This window comes from Montipora capricornis, chromosome 14, assembly GCF_036669925.1.
Source record: "Montipora capricornis isolate CH-2021 chromosome 14, ASM3666992v2, whole genome shotgun sequence".
Classification (NCBI taxonomy): Eukaryota; Metazoa; Cnidaria; class Anthozoa; order Scleractinia; family Acroporidae; genus Montipora; species Montipora capricornis.
Genome location: NC_090896.1, coordinates 44780150 through 44798504, shown reverse-complemented (window position 1 = coordinate 44798504; position 18355 = coordinate 44780150). Strand labels below are relative to the sequence as shown.

Genomic DNA, 18355 nt, shown 5'->3' with positions numbered 1-18355 from the left:
GTAAATTTTACCACCCGAAGCGCCATGCAAACTTTGTAAATTAAATGTGCTCTTCGGATATATATATATTTTTTTTGTAGTGTTAACTTTCCTATCAAATTTTAAACATCGACTATACAAAACATGCGCTTTCAAATCATGATGCTGTCCAGTATGTTGAGAAAAAATTCATTAAAAAGATGTAAATAAGTTAGACTTATAAGTTATTTCGACATCTAGTTTCGAACTCATCGTAATGATTCAAATTTTCTCGATTTTCGTTTTCCGCCCACTGTCCTGAAGAAATCTTATGAAATTTTAACTACGATTATTCATTTTCTTCACAGCACTGCAAAATGCTGCTAGTGTCCAGAAAGGTAAGACATTTTTCACATAATCAACATTCAGTTGGTTAAATTGCAGGTGGAACGCGGGTGAAATAAAATTTTGGAATAAGATGTTGTCGTACTCAAGGAATCATGAAACACAGCTATTAACATGTTAATTGCCAAAAAAATATTGCGGTTATTGTGGTTTTTTTGGTTTTTTTTTTATCTCAGATCGCTCAGTAATGGACTATGATCGAGTGCCCTATTCTACATCACGCTTTTGAATGATTATCTCATTAGATATCATTCACTTTGCGCGAGAACCCAACAGACCTATGACGTCACGAAAACTGTGCTGTCATTTACGGAAGAGAACACTGGAGAAGTCTAAAGACACGAATTCGATTCAAACCTAGTCGCATAGTCATATCGTGTACGGTAGTACCAAAGCTTGTACGTGCCATCCGAGTTGCTGAAAATCCGACAACAAAGTTGTGTAATCCGACATCCGAGTTGTAAAAATCCGACATCTGAGTTCTGAAAATCCGACATCCGACTTGTTGAAAATCCTACATCTGACTCGTAAAAATCCGACATCCGACTTGCAAAAATCCGACATTCGAGTTGTGAAAATCTTACAGAGCAAAGTTAAACAAACAATATGGAATGCTTCATTAATGACGTTTTCTCAATATGGGACGTAGATAAACAGGAAATCAACCTGTTCATTGCACAAGCGAAGAACTTCCAACCAACTATAAAGTTGGCAGGGAAGGAAATCAGTTTCCAAGACACAAAAACGATTTTTACAAGTCGGATGTCAGATTTTCAACAAGTCGGATGTCGGATTTTTACAAGTCGAATGCCGGATTTTCACAACTCAGATGTCACATTTTACAACTCGGATGTCGGATTTCACAACTTTGTTGTCGGATTTTCAACAACCCGGATGGTACCTACAAGCTTTCGTAGTAGGTACGAGATATGGATGGTTTGCAACCAATTCCTAGGTGAATGTAATTATGTGAATAATGGTGTTTTAAAGTTGTTAGTAGAAGATCGAATGGTGCTATTGACAGATCTTTGGGTGAATTGCAACCATTTTCTTGGAATACACCAACATGACAGCATGACATGACAGTGATGACATCAAGGAAAAACCGCCTTTTGTACCCGCTGACTCTGAGCACGACCTTAACATACCCAGTGTTTTTCAAAATGGCCGGCACTTAAATATTCTTTTGTTTTTATTCAAATTAGCCGTTGATGCCTCGTTCTTAAGCTTAAAATTCAAAAGAATATTTTGCCTTGAACGAGGCATCAAGGTCTAATTTGAATATAAACAAAAGAATAACGACAATGCGTCAATACGTCAATTTGAACGCCACAAAAACAATATTATTTAACGAGAAAAACAATGAATGACTATGCACGTGCAATTCCAAGTTTTGTTTATTTCTTTCCCTTTCTCTGCAAATCTGCAACGTTAAGGCCCGAGTAAAGGGCTTCAACATTTGTTTCAACATCCGTTTGATTTTGTTAACTTGACAGTAATTTTGAAAGCGTTTGCCCCACACACCCCTTCCCCGTTTCCCCCCCCCCTCCCCCCTCAACCCTAATCGAAGTGTCGAATGAGTTTCAAAGCGTTAAACTTTGCTTCAACAACCATTCAACATTTCTTTTGTTATCACCAATGTTAAACAAGACGCTCTGTGAGCGTAAACTGGGTTGCCTTTAGTGCGTGTTGGTCTTTCTCAAATTTTGGTAGTCATTGCCAAACACCCTAACACTGTATGAGTGCGAAAACATTATTTACTGGGTTGCTTGTATGGCAATCGCAGTCGGAAAATGGGTGGGACTTGTTCGTGTTTTTTTTTTTTTTTTTTCTGCGTTGCTTTTTTTCTTCTTCGTTTCTAATTGGTGTCTTTTTTCGTAAAGTCTTCCGTGCGTATTTTGGTAGGATTTAAGGGGGTAGTAGAAAGGCGTAGGTTTCTGTGGTGTGATACAGTAGAATATTTCATTAACCTGGGATGGGGTCGAAGATTGAAACGCAAATGGCGTTTTGGAGGATATTTAAACAAAATGTACCCTTATGGAGCTAAAGAATGGAAGGTAGATTGGATAAACAAGACAGACGGTGTATTGTGTTCACCGGATAAAATCTACTTGAATGTGGGCATTTTTGCTATGTCGTGCAGGGGACTCTAGGCATAAAGGCAATACGTGGAAGGGGAGTGATAGGAACAAGTCCATTACGGAACTTTCCTGATTTCCGACAGAGGAAACGGGAAATGATACGGATTTTAAGATTGGATTGCCATATGGCAAATCCATATATTATGATTATGTTATTCATAGATTGGTGATAGAGAATGAAGTTAATGCTTACGACTTAGTCTACTGAACTATATGGTCAACTAAGGAGAATTGTTCGACTTAATTGAAAATATTATTTTCGTCATAGTCTTGACGGTTTAAATTTTCTCCAAAACTAGTTTGTTTCCTTTTATTGTTTATTTAGGTACTGACTTTACATAACAGATCATTTTACATTGTAGCTAGGTTATGTGGGCTAAGAATTGAAGTGAGGTTGCCGATGATCCTATTGTGATATTGTTAATGTGGAGTGAGGTCTGTATCAATACAATGTCACCGGCAGTTTCGGAGTCTTTCATAGGGTAGGTGACTGAGGAAATAACTGTAAAATGGGTTATTGACGTGTTCAAAATTGTTTTCTGTGATGTTTTTATATTTTTAGACGTAATTGAAACTGGTAAAACAAATTTTTTGAGTTATGCATTTGGACTTTCTCCTTAACCAAAGTATTGTACGTGACAATATTAAGTTGTTTACAACAATGCACTTGACAAAAAGGAGTTTTCTGTAATTTCTTCCAGGTTTATACATGTGATGAAAAGTGTGGATATAAATTGATTGGCTAGTTAATACTCGAAGTTAAGGCCACTAAAAAATTGTCAGTTGTTTATAACAAGAGGCGATTGATTTTTAATCTTTTCGTTGACGACTTAAGTTTTTCCACAGGCGCTTCAAGCTGATAAGGCGATTTTGCAATACAACGCACTTTTGTTTTGTGTCGATTCATTAGCCATTGCTGATATAGTGAAATCAGTAATGGCTAATGAATCGACACAAAACAAAAGTGGACAACATATTTGAGATAGGAAAAGTTTATTGCGAGAGAAAGACGTTCAGTTTTTCAACTTAAGTTAATTTTTAAGTCTTTTTACCATTAAACTGTTTTAGTACATAATAGTTATGCATTGCAAAATCGGGTTATGAGTTTGGGGCGCCTGCGGTTCTTTTAAAAATAAATGTATTTTCTTTTATTAGCCACTTTGGTGATAAGTTCGCCGAATTCACGTGATAAAAGGTCGTTTTCGTGATCTTTCCCAGATTTTTACACGTGATCAACACTGTTGAGATAACTTCATTGGTTAACAAATAGCTGAACTTTACCCTAGTAAAAGTTTGTACGTGACAATTCTCACTTGTTTTGATAAAAAGGTAATTGGATTTCAAATCCTGTCTTCATTCATTGGTTTATTTTCTGCATTTTCTATTGGTCACTTCTCTTCTAAAGAAATGGGCATTATGTGATTGGAGGATTCCGATCCTTTTGGTGATATAAAACTGCACGCATTAACTCATTTATCTGTCAAAGGATACTTCGCAATGCATTTTGTAGTTTTGGGATAGTTTCAGTTTGTACTTAGTCTTTGTGTTTGCGTTCGTCGACTATGTCTCGGGCTGCTAAATCGAAAAAAGTGAAGTCCACAGAAATTTCTTCTGGAAGCGACATTTCGTTTACAGTAGAAGCTGTGTCTAAAAACAAGGACTTCGCAACTGGAATTGACCAAGACAAAACTTTACCTGAACACAGTTTGCTATCTGCCGATTACAACTTCAGTGTTTTTGCAGAAAACGAAGCTTTGTCTGAAAAGCATGAAAATGCTGTATCCGAATCTTCTACAGGATCTCAAAGTTCAAAGAAACGACCAGCTTCGCCACTAATCGCCTATATTGAAAGTATGTCCCCATTGAAACGCAGTAAGTCAGGATCTGTGGAATATTTCAACCTTAAGCTTCAGTCAGCATGTGGAATACAGCCAGCCGTTTGCTTTTCACGGTTGAAGCGAAGTTTTTTCGATGATCGAGTTCGTACCAAAACTGCAGTGAAAATTGAACGGTATAACACCGCGAAAGATGGTCGAACTATCTTCATAAACGACATGACGAAGCTGTCTTCGCCAGCAACTTCTGAGTATAACTTCCAGTTCAGTGAGGGCCACGACACTAACTATTTGAGTTTGCAGTCAATGTTAGATAATGCAGTTGATATGGACATGGTGGATGTAATAGGTAAATTGGTCTACAAAGACAATGAAATAGAAAGTGTGGGGGCTTCAAAGTTGAAAAAAACGAATTGCTACATTGCAGATGAAACTGCCAGCATCAAACTGATACTGTGGGAGAGCAAGATCGAAGAAGTGAAAGTAGAAGAGGTATATACGTTCAAGCAAGTAAGATTGCGTAGAGATGGATATACTGCTCATCTGAACACTACTGTAGATACAGTGATTGAAAGAAAAGTTGATCACAACTTGAAGAAGAACCTTGTAGTGGAAAACATCACACCGGAAAAAGACATTGCAGACCTCGAAATGAAGGTAGAGACTATTCACTCTATAGGAGAATTCTCGCGTTTCAAGCAGCGTGTACACTGCAATAAAAGGATCAGTCATCTTACTTCTTCGGCAACTGTGAAGTGCAACCATTGTGGTCACATTGTTAGAAGCGCTTCCTGTAAAGAGAACTTGATGATTAAGTTTTTGGTCGAGAATAATGATAAGTCGGATGAAGGATTTCTTCATTTTGTAGTATTTCAAGATATTCTTGAAGAAATGATCGGCGCGTCAGTCAAGAGCACAACAGATGATATTATTTTAGAAAAGTTGTTACTGTTGAAAAATTTTACCATTTTGTATAACAACAAAAGGATTGTTAAACGTGTGGTGATGTAGAAGGAAATACTTGGAAACGATAAGCTTATGTTGATGTTTTCGATTTGTTGTAGTTTGTAACTATTAAATTTTAGGAAAATTGTTACTTTTGAAATATTTCACTATTTTCTGTAACAACTAAATTGATAAGAGTGAAATAGTTATGGTGTAGAACGCGTACCGTTGATTTTTGCATTTGTTGTAGTTCGTTCATAGAAATGAAATATCAAAATTTCAGGAAAGTTATTGATTTCACCATTTTGTATATTTACCTGTAATTATTAAGTTACTGTTAATTTTTCCACTTACTGTAGTTAAGTATCAAATCTGTTCTGTTGTATTGAATAAAAAATTGAGTTTGAAATCAATGACCGGGAGTATCTTACTGAGAGCTGGTTATACCGGGTTGGTACATTTCGCTGATTTCTAGTTCATGGACAACCATAATGGACTATGTGAATGGGTTATTTTCTAGAAATATTTGAAAGAATGTGATAGGCCTGGACGGTTTGTGTTTTGTAGGTTTGAGGTTGCAAATAATTGTGAAACGTTTAATTGTGAGTTTTGCTTTAATAAGCATGTTCTTGAGTGATTTACCCCTCTTGTACGTTGCTAGTAATGTCTGGGAAAGAGTTTAGAGCAATAAACTAGATAAGAATTTAAAGTGGCTGACGAAATCTACTCTGCGAGCAGAAGTTTCTTTTGTTCTTTTCCCGTCAACTATTTGAAGCCACCGCATGTTGAACTTGATCCTCGTTAAACAAGTTTTTCCAGTATAGGTATCCGTTTAGTAATAAAATTGAGGGTTATAATTGAGCCTGTTGTAATATGAATCGAGGGCAAGCCTATTAGGTACATTAAGTTTGGGTTCGAAACTGTATTCTAGCAACATGCAGCGTATGCTTATTAAAACGCTTACTTGATTCATGTAGAGTCTTTCAGGCTTTGTAAGTAAGGTGGATGAAATCTTAAAACCGGTGTCTACTATTGTTATTGCGGATACGTTCTGCGCATTTCGAAATATTCGGATTTCGTATCGGCGGTGATTATTAATACAGGGATATTTTTGCGCGGTTCGAAGCTATGAGGAGAAAGCAGAATTTAGCAAGTACTTTTGGCATTCAAAAAGAAAACTGGGGGTAACCATGCATTTTTCAGAGATAATTAAGGTTCAATTTGGAAAATAATGTTATACATTGCTTTGTATTTTAAAGCTTTTTAAAAATATTGTTGATTGTCTTCGAAAAATGTGTGATTAGCCCCAGTTTTTTTTTTTTTTTTGGATTTTAATAACGCTTGTTAAGGTTTGCTTTCCCGTATATTGAGTAAATGGCGCAAAAATACGTTTGAATTAGTAAGGGTGTCCTTAATATAAGTTGAATAAATAGAATATTTATTAAGTTTCCTAAAAACTGTGTTATTCGAAAAATCGGCGTGCCACATCCTGGTTGACATCTGGTAATAAATGATTTTGGAAGAAGCAACTGCAAACCTGAACTTTGCCAAAAGATGCAGATTTCAACAAGATGAAAAGTTGAAATCTTACAACACTCTAGCAACCATTGGAAAAATGGTTGCTAGGGTGTTATTTAGAAAAACTTTGGTAAGTTGCTTTGCAATGAAATGAAAGCAAGTAAGTCCAATGACAGCAAACAGGGGCCCTAATTTGAAAAACTTCGGTTTCATATTAAAATTAGTAGATAAATGCAATTCTCGGTTTTTTGGTCGTCATGTTTGTGTCTTTTAAAGAAGTGATGGCTATGTTTGTGCTCCAACCCAATTCTGTGGGAAGTGAACTCTATCATCATACAAAGGTTTCTTTTGTTTTCGTTGAAAGAAAGGTTGTTGATCGCGTGAGTGAAAAAAATAAGGTGTGCAGAAACTAACCAAAGGTTCTTTAAATTGATATAATGAGTGAGTGACGAAGTATTGCGGAAAACTACTGTAGTTACTGAAAATATAGAATTGTTGGTTGTAGTGATTTGTGAAGTTGTGTAATTAAAATATATGTAGTTGATTATGTATTTCTTTTCGAGGAGGCCAAAAGGTTAAATGCCTCAAATCGCACATTAGTGATAGTGTTGTCAGGATTTGAAGTGGCTTGTAATGAAGGATAATGTGGGGGATTTTTCAAATGCATATACTTTTTAATATATTTCCCCGGATTAGCCTCCATTGCAAGCTGTAGCTCTAGTTCAATATTGAGAATGGGAATATGGTATATTATTACTGTTTTTATTTTGTCGTTCCAGAGGGTCAAGGGAATGGTGCCAGTGTTGTCAGTGATGGTGAAGTGATTGAGCACGGGAATGAGAAAGCCTTTGTTCAGGAAGAGTGATTGAACTGATCCTAGATTAAGAGTCAGAATTTTTTTCCTGATGTGAATTGTATTACAGCAAGGCTCTTGATTATAGTGTATAATAAAATGGAAGATTTGTGTTGGGAGCCTTTTTATACTGTGAACAATTGGAAAATTAAGTCTTAGAGAAGTTAAAATGAAGAAGATAAAGCGCGTGTTGAGTAACATTTAAGTTCTTTTTTTGAGGTGTTTGTCGGAAATTTTGAAAAGAACGCTTAAAAGGTATCAAGATCCTTTCTTGTGGGTGTAGGATGAAATTTTTTCCACTTTTAAGAGGTACCAAATTATGGATTTTTATTAGACAACATTAAAAATTAGGTAATTGCCAAATGTTTCTTGTCATAATTTTGGCTCAATATCCTAACAGATATTGCTAAAGCTCCCGCTGTGGACCTTTTGAGGTTGAACAGCGTAAGAAGTACCAAAACCGCTTTTTTAAGTCCTAAAAGGTGTGATGAGCATCCTCATTCATTTTATATTCTTTTTATCCCTCCCCCCCTCCCCACTGGATATGGTTGCGTGACTTCTCAGATAAGGTGCAAGTATGTTTAGTTCAAACGCACTCTTTGGAGGGTAGTTTGGGATGCCTTTGTTTGAGTCGACTGAGGAGAAGAGCAAGGAGATATTTGGTAGTGCTTATTAAAATCGGTGTACATGTAATTAAGTGCATTTGTGGGATAAAGTGATAATTATGACATAGTTTAGTAATATGAAGATTTCTTGTGATAACGTTTTGAAGTAATAATAAACTATGGTGTGTATGTTGTTAATGTACAGCAGGGAAAGACATTTATTGAAGGCTGTATTGTTGAAAAGAACTTTTATTAGTGTGTCATAGATCTATTAAGACTATGTTGCATTCATGGAGGAGTACATTGAAGTTTATGAGGGAAGAGTGATACTAATTTGAAAATCTTTCTTACCACGTAGTTATGTTTATAATGAGTGGAAGAAGGGTTATGTTTTTGCAAACGGTGGCCGTGTAATACTTATATTTGAACAGACTCAACAATTGGAGTGTATGTGAAGTGCTAGTCTCGTACCCATATTCATATCCACGTTATCAAGGGTTCAATGGGCCGTTTACAGTGTAGTGATCAAATGGTACAAATCTGCTATACTGGAACGCAAATTGCGTACTGGGACATCTAAAACAAAGCTAGTTAATCTTAATTTTCTTGGTTTTAGATGTCCCAGTGGGCAATTTGCGTCCCAGTATGGCGGATTTGTACCATGTGATCACTATCCTGCAAAGGGCTCATTGTTGGTCCTGCTCTCTTCCTGTTACATGTAAACAATTTCCATGACGTCGTTACCGAGACTCAAGTGGTGAAGTTCGCCGACGACGCAAAGGTTTATAAGGAAATGAGGTGTCAGGATGATGGCGTCGCTTCACAACAAGATATTCAGAGTACGTTTTTCCGTTTAGCATTCAATGAGAAGAAATGTAAGCTGCAATCTATCATAAGGAAGTACAAGCCTATTTCCTCAAGCTATGAGTTTAACGTTCGTACCATGCAGTCCTGTGTGGAAGAGCGTGACCTCAGGGTCTTAGTAGACTGTAACCTGACCTGGCGCACTGAAGTCTGTCATCAAGCTGTACGTACTAACAAGTTGCTAGGATATATAAGGAGGAATATTAGGTAGATTTGAAGTATTTCTACATACGGCACTTTGTGTGTTGGGCTAGTGCGTGTGCATTTTGCTTACGCAACTCAAATAATAGATTTAATTTCCAAACTTGAGAAAATTCAAAGGCGTGCAATCAAATTTATTCTATCAGAGAAATATGTTATAAGGAAAGGTTAATATCTTTAGATCTTCTTGCCGTATGTTATTGGCATGAATTCTTAGACATGGTATTCTTTTACAAGACTACGCATAATCTGGTCCACCTTAGTCCATTCGTTGTTCTCGTCGTGCGGGAAAGCGGTAGAACGACTCGAGCATTCGCTAGTAGCTTTTATACTTTTGTCCCCAAGAGATGTAGAACTACAACATACCAGAATTTTTTTTTATTGGAACAACCAGAATTTAGAACGTACTCAGTGGCAAAATGAACTTAGTTAGTGCTACTCTTACTTGTTTCAAATCCGTTTTCTTTATGACTACTACTCTTTGTGCTATTAGAATAAACTACAATTTGGATAATCTTCGAACTTCTAAAACCATTTGCTTAAAATGCAACTTCACAAGATTTCTAGACCTGCATGTAAAGTGTTTTTTTTCTTTTCTTTTTTTAGATATATTTTACTCCTGGGCCTGCACTAATTTGTTATTCAGCTGTTGCGATGCCCCTGCCACAGTTTTGTATATATTGAGTGAACGTTTGGTTTTTTTTTAGTATCATAAAGGCAAAGCTAGTAAAATAAGATAAAATAAAATTACTTAAGAGTAATGTTATGGGACCATTTGAAATATCAATTATCGCCTAACAAAATTCGGTCATTTTTATGATGTAAGAAGTTGAGGGGAAACTTTTAACAAAATAAACAGTTGCATGCATGTTCTGATCTGGGAAACTTTGAAGAGAGTAAAGTTCATCGTGGTGTGTTGATTAGAGATCAAGGGATTCGTTTTGAGGAAAAGCAATTTTAGCCGAAATATAAGGTTAGGGTGTTTTTTGTAGAGTTTTTGAATAATTTCTTACCTCGTAAAAATGACCTCTTGTTGTTCAGAAGTAATTGGTGTTTGAAATGGTTCTATAATATTGCTTTTAGGTAATAAGGTGTTGTTGCGTTAATGTTTGTTTTTTCAAAGTGTTGTAGCTGGTTTGAGGCATTTTTTGTGAGAAAAAGAAAACAAATAAGAAAACGGAGAAAGTTCAGATTTTATAAGTACAAACGCAACAGTAATACGGATGGTAATGAAAGGAACGTGATTTCTTAAGTGTTATAGGAAAGATGCTATATGTTGAATTCAGTGTATAACTGACGATTGAATCCTTAGTTTCTTACGGGAGACAGGAAGGTTGTGACATTATTTTTATAGAAGTTTGATGCAGAAACTAGCAATAGGTTTTGTATCATTATTTTGTAGTTATTACCTTGTTTTTGCGTCAAGTGTGATTACAGCTTTAATAAGATGGGTGACAAATTACTCCTTAATTTTGGCGCGAAATTTCAGCGTTAATTTATAAATTCACATGTGAAATTACATCGTTGCCATGGCAACTTTTCATATAGTGGTAAAAAGGCATCTAGGTTTGAAAATTAAGGAGTAATTTGTCACCATGTTATTAATAGCTAATCAAATAGTATATCCGTGAAATTAGGGAATAATTTCACTTGAGTTTTGTCCAAAATCAAGTAATGTCCCTCTCCTAAAGGCTCTGGAGATTATGTGAAATGGGATACTAAGCGCGTGAAATTATTCCCAAATTTCACGCGTCACCAGATGATTACCTATACTGATATTATGGGTGACATATTACTTCTTAGTTTTGCCGCGAAATTTCAACGTTAATTATAAAATTGCCATGGTAACATCTTTTGAATCTCGATTAAAGTGAAGATGGCGTCAAGATTTAAGAGAGTGATCATTGAAGAAGTTACGAAATTAAAAGAAGCGGCAGAAAATTTAAATGTGCGAAAAAACACAATTAACTGGGTGACGGTTTTTGAGAAGTGGTGTGACGAAAATAACCTTGAGAAAAACCTGGAGATGATCTTCTGAGCAGTTGGATAAAGTACTTGAGCGATGTTATAATTGCGGTTGTGAGCATAATTTGTCACCCATGACATTAAAAGGTAATCAAATGGTTTTCTCGTGAAATTAGGAAATAATTTCACTTGCGTTTTGTGAAAATTCTGATAATTTCCCTCGCCTAAAGGCTTGGGAAATTATCTGAATTTTGACAAAATGTGCGTGAAATTATTGCCTAATTTCACTCGTCGATATTTGATTACACATACTAATAACATACACTAAAAAATATTTCATTCTGATTGGCTAAGAAAAATTTCGTTGGTCTTTGAAAAAAATTAATCGTGTTTATATTTACTTTACATTAAACTCAAAATAACGTGATAACGTATACTAATATTTACGTTTAACAACATATATAGTATGACCATAGTTTGGTTGATCTGGAGCCACGAAAGGAAAGATCCGGAAGGTTCATTTCAAGAAGTGGCATTCACAGCCTTTCCTCTTTAGCAACCGGAGACATCTGTCACAAAATTTACAATCTGTGGGTGGAGAGAGAGAGAGAGAGAGAGAGAATTTGGAGCTGAATTAGAAATGGAAAGGAATAATCAAATTGAAGTAATGAATAGAAAGTGATATTGATAGACTTAGTAGTATAAATGATGGTTCAGCTTCAGATGGAAGGGGGGGGGGGGGGGGCAGGCATATGTAGGGAATCTGAATTGGGGCGTCAGTTTCTCGAAAGTCCCGGTAAATTTTCGGGCTCGAAAAGTCATTCACAAAACTGCTTTGTGCTTGTTTGTATAAGCCAGTTTTTAAAGATGTTTTTCAACTGAAGAGGATAAAAAGTAAAAAGATAGTAAAGTTTGTTGACTTAAAATCTCTTCGTTTTTAAGATACAGAGGGTAGAGGGAATTGAAAAAGGCTTGAAAATGTTTCGTGACTTTCAAGAAACAGGCATTTATTTCTCTTGGGAGAGTGTGGGCAGTGGAATTTTCATGTCTTTTACGTTTTGGTAAGGAAACGAGAGAGAAAAATAATTGTTCCGGCTAAAGAAATGATTACTCATAAAGAAATATAAGGGGGAAAGGTATTTTTAAGGACGATATGCCTACTAATTAAAGATATTTTTTGCCAGGGTTATGATTACGCAGGGAATGTAGATCTTCACAAGTGTTATTGAAATCTAAAAATAAAATTGGGGGTAACCACGTATTTTCAAAGATAATTGCCAACGAGTCACCCTCGCGCGGACGCGAGGGTGACGAGGTGGGAGCATTATAAAGCCGTGTGCGCGAGTTGATTTTGGTACGTACAGGGAAAAGATTTCTCGAATTGAAATTCAGCATAAGGTAATATCAAGAGAAAATGAGGGGACAGAGAAGGAGGCTCCCGGTCCAGCCCTTGGGATATGTCATGTCCACGTAAGTTATTTTTAGACGAGCGGAAGTCTTCCGAGACGTCCGCATGCAGGCCAACCTCGGTCCGATGTTTGAAGGAAAATATATATTCATCAGCCTTCCACGTGCGCCATCAGAAGAACCTGAGAGCGAAGCAAGACTGCATGCGGACGTCTCGGAAGACAGACTTTCTCTAGAACAAAGAATTCCGCTCGTCTAAAAATAACTTTCGTGACATAACATATCCCGGCCAACGCCTTGAGCCTCCCTCTCTGTCCCCTCATTTTCTCTTGGTAATATAAGGTAATGTAAGAGTGACATCATCGGTGATTGTTTTCGAGTTAGCCAATGGGATTGCGGGATCTTTTAATCTAAACCAATCACATCATGATCGGTGACAAGATGACCACATGGTCGATCATTTTCTGGCGTATTCTGGCGTACTCTTGTTGGCTTGTGAAGGTGTGAAGCAGGCAGGAAAAGGTGAGTGGAAATATTGATATTATACACTCGTGAGCGTAGTCTTTTTGTACGTACTTTAGTTTAGTGTTTTTGGGAACCAGAGTGTTACAAATCTAGCAGCTAGCAGGCTGAAAACATCGCCCAGCGAGGCATCGAGATCAGCTCGAAAATGGCGAGCGGTGGTGCCACAGTGTCGGCTAGCTTGCCAAAACAGTCAATTGCGTTGACAAGGTCGGCCAGCGTGCCATTTAAGAAACAGAAAAGCAAAACCACTTGGACAGAATCACTATAAACTCAATCAGAGGGCGCCTCTTTTTTATCGAGTTGGTGTGTTCAAATTACAAATTTGACAGTCACGGCGAGCGTGCCAAACAACTATCTTGTCAATTGTCTTGACAAAATCGGCCATCGTGCCATAATTAAGGAAAAATACGTAAATATATTCAAATATATTCACTAAGTATAAACATAAATCAGAGGGAATATAAAGCCTCTTTCCAATCGAGCTAGTGTGCTCGAAATCATACGAGTCATGGGTCACACGATGTGTCGCTGTTAGTTTGTGCTGATTATCCATTAGTGTTTACAAAAGTGAAAAAAAGTCTAAGCTCTGTTTACCAGGTAGCCACTATTTGTCAAGCTTAAGGGAACTTAGCAAATGAATTTGGATAGTGTTCTTTTTTGCAAAATTTCAGGGTTCCGAGCTTACATATTTCACTTGTAATCTAACCCACAAGTTGAATCCTTCTAGACATTTTAAAAGCCAAAGATTGAACTGCTTTTTTAAACAAGGATTCAATTTTAAAAATGGTCTATCCTCTGGTTACTTCTTAATTTTCCCTCGGTACACAACTGTGCCAGTGTTTACTCGTTGGCACTCTACCGGCAGGTATTCCTAGTTTATGAATAATATTTGTAAAAAGCTTTAAAATACAAAGTAATGTGTGGCGTTGTTTCTCAAATTGAAGCTTCATTATCTCTAAAAAATGCATGGTTACCCCCAGTTTTCTTTAGGATATGAAGAGTATTTACTAAGATCTACTTTTCCCGATACTTTTAAACCACGCAAAAATATCCTTGTATTAGTAAGCATCAGGAAATCCGAGTATCTCGAGATGTGCAGAACGTATGCGCAATAACAATAATAAACCAGTTTGGTTGTTTTCGTGGCACAGGCACGTGGGAGTGACGTCAGTGACGTATGAGTGATATGTGGGGGCTATTGGGCGACAGCTCGACGAGAATGTGTGGTTTTGGTTCAACTTATCGCGGAGTTTTGGGAGTTGTTTTGAAGATTGGATTTTGGCAAGAATAAAAATGAGAGTAAACGGAAATGGAGACGATTTTTCAATATGGAAGTGACCAGCTGGATTTGTTCAACTTCTTGCTTTATTTCTTTAAAAGTCAGTCAAAGTCAGCCATATAAATTTGTGTTCAGCAAGGGGAGCTTGGAATTGCGTACTCTGGTTTTGTATGCCATTTAGTGAGTAAAATAGTTTTTTTGAAACATTATTACATTTAGGCTTGTTTAAATCGAAAGGGAGACGATTGTAAGGTAGAAGTTTTACGTAAGTTAAGAAAAAAGGTGTTTGTTTTGGGATCTTTGACATTGATATAATTTGGCTATAACAGCGTATTATTGTTTTGGAAATATTTTGGTAGGAGGAATGTGATGGATTGGGGATGGTTGAATTAATGTGAAGCACAGTGGCGGAAAGAGACATTGGGTATACTTGTACGGGAGAAAGAAGACGACGGGTCTTGTCTACCTTGTTTTTGAAAGGGGGTTAGCACAAAATGTTGACCTTTGGTTACAGGCAAATGTCGTAGCATTTTAAAAGATGTTTTAAAATGCTGCGACAATGGTAAGTTATGTCGTAGGCCTGTTGTGAGCTTGTCGCATAAATCGGCCTAAGGGATACGAGAGCGTGTGACGTCGTGTTATTTTAAAAGAGTTGTAACGGTCGATTTAACGAATCGAGGAAAATGTTCCATAAAATCGTCAAGTTGTGGTGTTTCTTTTTGAAAACTCATTTTATGGACAGCCAGATAAATGAAATTTGCTCACCTACTATTTCTGTGTTATCCTTAGTGATTGATGAATTTTTGGGACATTTTGATTTCCTCTTTAGATGATATACGTCGTCACATACAATAGACTGATTAGCAACAGAACGAGGATGTCAGTGGCGGTGGCGCGCGCAGGAAAAACACCAATGAGAATTCAGAATAGAATAGACCCCACGCTTCTTCTATATTCTAAATTGTCATTGTAGTTTTGCTGCGCGCGACGTCGCCACTGATGTTCCCATTCTGTTGCTAAATCAGCCTAATATAAATAGACAAGGCGTGCAACTTCCAAGACTGCTCACAGCTGAGCGACTTCAGAATTTAGCTGAATTTGTCCTACTTGTAAAGGTTGCTTGCCTCCCAATCTTGGGAGCATAGAAAGTTGATAATTTTTACTAGTATCGTGCCAAAAATCATGAAATTTACACAGTTATGCAATCTCAAAGTTGTGCTCAATTTTCAATCTTTGCTGAGGTTTTTGTTATAACCAGATGATGTGGAAAGAATTTGATCAAATCAAATTAACCAATCAAAAAGCACAAATTTTCTCCAAGAGGGACAAATTATAAATCTGCACTTTTTGATTGGTTAGTTTGATTTGATCAAATTCCAATGATTGATGAACTCTGTCTACATGATCTGGCTATAACAAAAATGTGAGCAAAGGTTGAAAATTGAGCAGGGTTTTGAGGTTATAGAGCTGTGTAAATTTGATAATTTTTGATACGATGCTAGTAAAATTATTGACTTTCTATGTGCTCAAGGTTGGGAGGCGAGTGACCTTTGGAAGGGGAGAAATTTGGTTAAATTCTTGAGGCATTTGGCTGTGAGCGGTCTTAGAAGTTGGACACCTTGTCTATTTATGTTGTATGTGGCAACGGGTGTGATCTGAAAAGGAAATTGAAGCATGTCAAAAACATGTCAAATCACTCAGGACAAGACAGAAAATAGTAGGTGAGTGAACTTTATTTATCTGGCTGTCGATAAAATTGAGTTCTAGAAAAGAAACATTGCAATTTGAAGTTTTTATGGAACATTTGTATTGACAAGTTGAATAAGCTGTTACAACTGTCTGAAAATAGCGTGATGTCACACGCTTTTTTATCCTTAGAGTTGTTTGCATGTGCTCTGGACAGTTGATTCCTTTAGTGTCATTACATATAAGTATATGTATTTAACAAGTGTGTTTATTGGTGATGAAATAAGTTCATGCAGTAATATTTACCAATGATAGTGTCTGCTTGGTGTCTTTTGGCTGGAAAAGATAATTGAATATTTAAAAATGTGAGTGATAAGTTGTTCAGGCAATGAATGAGTTGCCAGTAATTGGATTTCTGTTTATATGCAAAGGGTTTTGAGATTGTGAGGGGGCAAACATTGCAAGTCGATATAAGAAAATGTATGGCAGAAAGTTATTTTGACATTGAAAAAACTATTTTGGATAGAGATCAACACTCTTTTCGACACAAATTTATCAGAAATTGATTGGGGCAATTTTGATACAAGGCAAGTATAAGTTTTTGTTTGAGTAACCATGAAATATGACATACACTGTAAAATTCACTTGAAGTAATCTTGCTTGCATGAGGATCCCTAAGGTTTATTTTGAAATTGACATTTTGTTATGGTTTCGACATATTACAAAATAATCTACAATCTGGAGGAAATAACCCAATGAAGCCTTTTTAGTTGTAGTTCCGTGTGTCTAGCCTGTGTCTTATTAGGTACGTCTTGTGTAAACGAATTATGGCTTTTGGAAATATACTTCCTCAAAGGAGAGAAGCTGTTGTCAGAGGAGATGGAAATTCTTTTTACACAGTTATTGCTCTTTGGAGGGATGAAGTAAGTGATGGAAAACATGAGGAAATCCAAAGGTTCAGTTCTTGTTTATAAAATGACAAAAATCCAAGGGTTTGAAGCCACTATTATTTTCTAAAAACTCTGAGAGTCCAGTCACATAAATGTATAGTCTGATAATTCTGCTCAAGCAAACAGTTTCAATCTCTTGTGCCTTGAGGCAGCTGTTTTATTGCTCCTTTTCCATAAACATAGTCGTTTCTGTTTCGATAGATTTAGATAACACTGGGAATTCATATCTGATATTCCCCAGTTGTTACATATAAACAAATCTTTTCTTCTGTGAAATTATTATGTACATGTAGAATTATATGTATTAAAGTCACTGGATTTAAGCAAATTTGTCAAAGCTTCAACTATGACTTCAACCAATACAAAAGTGTCATTTTCATACTAGTTCTCTATAGATCTAATTTTGGAGAGGGTCTTTGAGGTTTTAATGCTTCCACAATTATACTGTTTTTTGTACAAAGTGTTGTAGGACATTTAGAGGTTGTGTAACGTCATACACATTTATTTCAATAGACTTTTGTACTCATTGAAACTTTGAATTTGCCATGATTCATAGCTGTAGATTGTGACAAAACATCATCTTATTTTTGGGTGGGTAAAATCTTAATATTTGAATGTGAGGAAGAATCTTTTGCTTCTCTGGGTACCTTTGATTGTTGTCACAACCCCACACAGTACAATGATTGCCACTAGTCATATTTCCAATGTTATTTGAATTGCTGAATTTAGAAATTAGCCAAAAGCCAGCATATGGACATGTAAATAGAATTGGAAAGGCTTTATTGAGTTATTTCATTCTTGTAGGTCAAGCAGGGAATGTTGATAGGTGTGGATGGTGCAGGCAATGGAGGCAGAGGTATGTTACAGTTGGGTTTCTTTGGGACACTGAGCACCAGGGTGGTTGTCCCCACAACCACCGTGTTGGAGATGTGCTGGAAGTGACAGTTAGGGCGTTGGCAGGAGGAGCAGTTCTAGTCATGACAGAAAACTACCATTGAGGTTTATTGGATACAAAGCAGGAAAGGCTGAGGTGGTTGGAGAGGCATGGAAAGTATCTGAATCTGAGACGGGGAACAAAAGGACTACCCATGTTTAGTTCTAGTGTTAGGGTTAGTTACCACTACATGTACTTTGAAATGTTATTGTTTTAGTTTGCTTTTATATTCCAGAAAGATTATTGTGTTTTGTGAAAGATTGCTGTATTTGAGTTTTGGTACA

General features: G+C 36.6%; 2 protein-coding genes across 4 annotated transcripts in view; both read left to right on the top strand.

The window, feature by feature from the left end:
- Nucleotides 1-18355, top strand: part of LOC138033756 (adhesion G protein-coupled receptor L4-like) — a 207703-nt gene that overhangs the window by 9574 nt on the left and 179774 nt on the right. Inside the window, exon 2 of the mRNA XM_068881566.1 lies at nucleotides 327-356. Within this exon, the coding sequence (XP_068737667.1) occupies nucleotides 327-356 (30 nt within the window). The remainder of the gene's footprint in view (nucleotides 1-326; nucleotides 357-18355) is intronic.
- LOC138032893 (uncharacterized) lies at nucleotides 13079-18145 on the top strand. Of its 3 annotated transcripts, none has more exons than XM_068880598.1 (4): nucleotides 13079-13219; nucleotides 14861-15063; nucleotides 16993-17110; nucleotides 17942-18145. In XM_068880598.1, exons 2-4 carry the CDS (start codon nucleotides 15050-15052, stop codon nucleotides 18077-18079), a joined length of 270 nt encoding a protein of 89 aa, XP_068736699.1. In that variant the 5' UTR covers nucleotides 13079-13219; nucleotides 14861-15049; the 3' UTR covers nucleotides 18080-18145. The 3 variants fall into 3 exon arrangements, with proteins under 3 accessions (XP_068736699.1, XP_068736700.1, XP_068736697.1); XM_068880599.1 differs by lacking the exon at nucleotides 13079-13219 and adding an exon at nucleotides 14441-14681; XM_068880596.1 differs by lacking the exons at nucleotides 13079-13219; nucleotides 14861-15063 and adding an exon at nucleotides 16088-16222.

What these genes read in the sequence shown, in the direction of transcription:
- LOC138032893 (XM_068880596.1), top strand. Translation starts at nt 16,176, where the DNA reads ATGTCAAAAACATGTCAAATCACTCAGGACAAGACAGAAAATAGTAG. An exon ending in GACAAGACAGAAAATAGTAG is followed by an intron (nt 16,223 to 16,992) that starts GTGAGTGAACTT and finishes GTGTCTTATTAG; the next exon opens with GTACGTCTTGTGTAAACGAA. An exon ending in TTGCTCTTTGGAGGGATGAA is followed by an intron (nt 17,111 to 17,941) that starts GTAAGTGATGGA and finishes TCATTCTTGTAG; the next exon opens with GTCAAGCAGGGAATGTTGAT.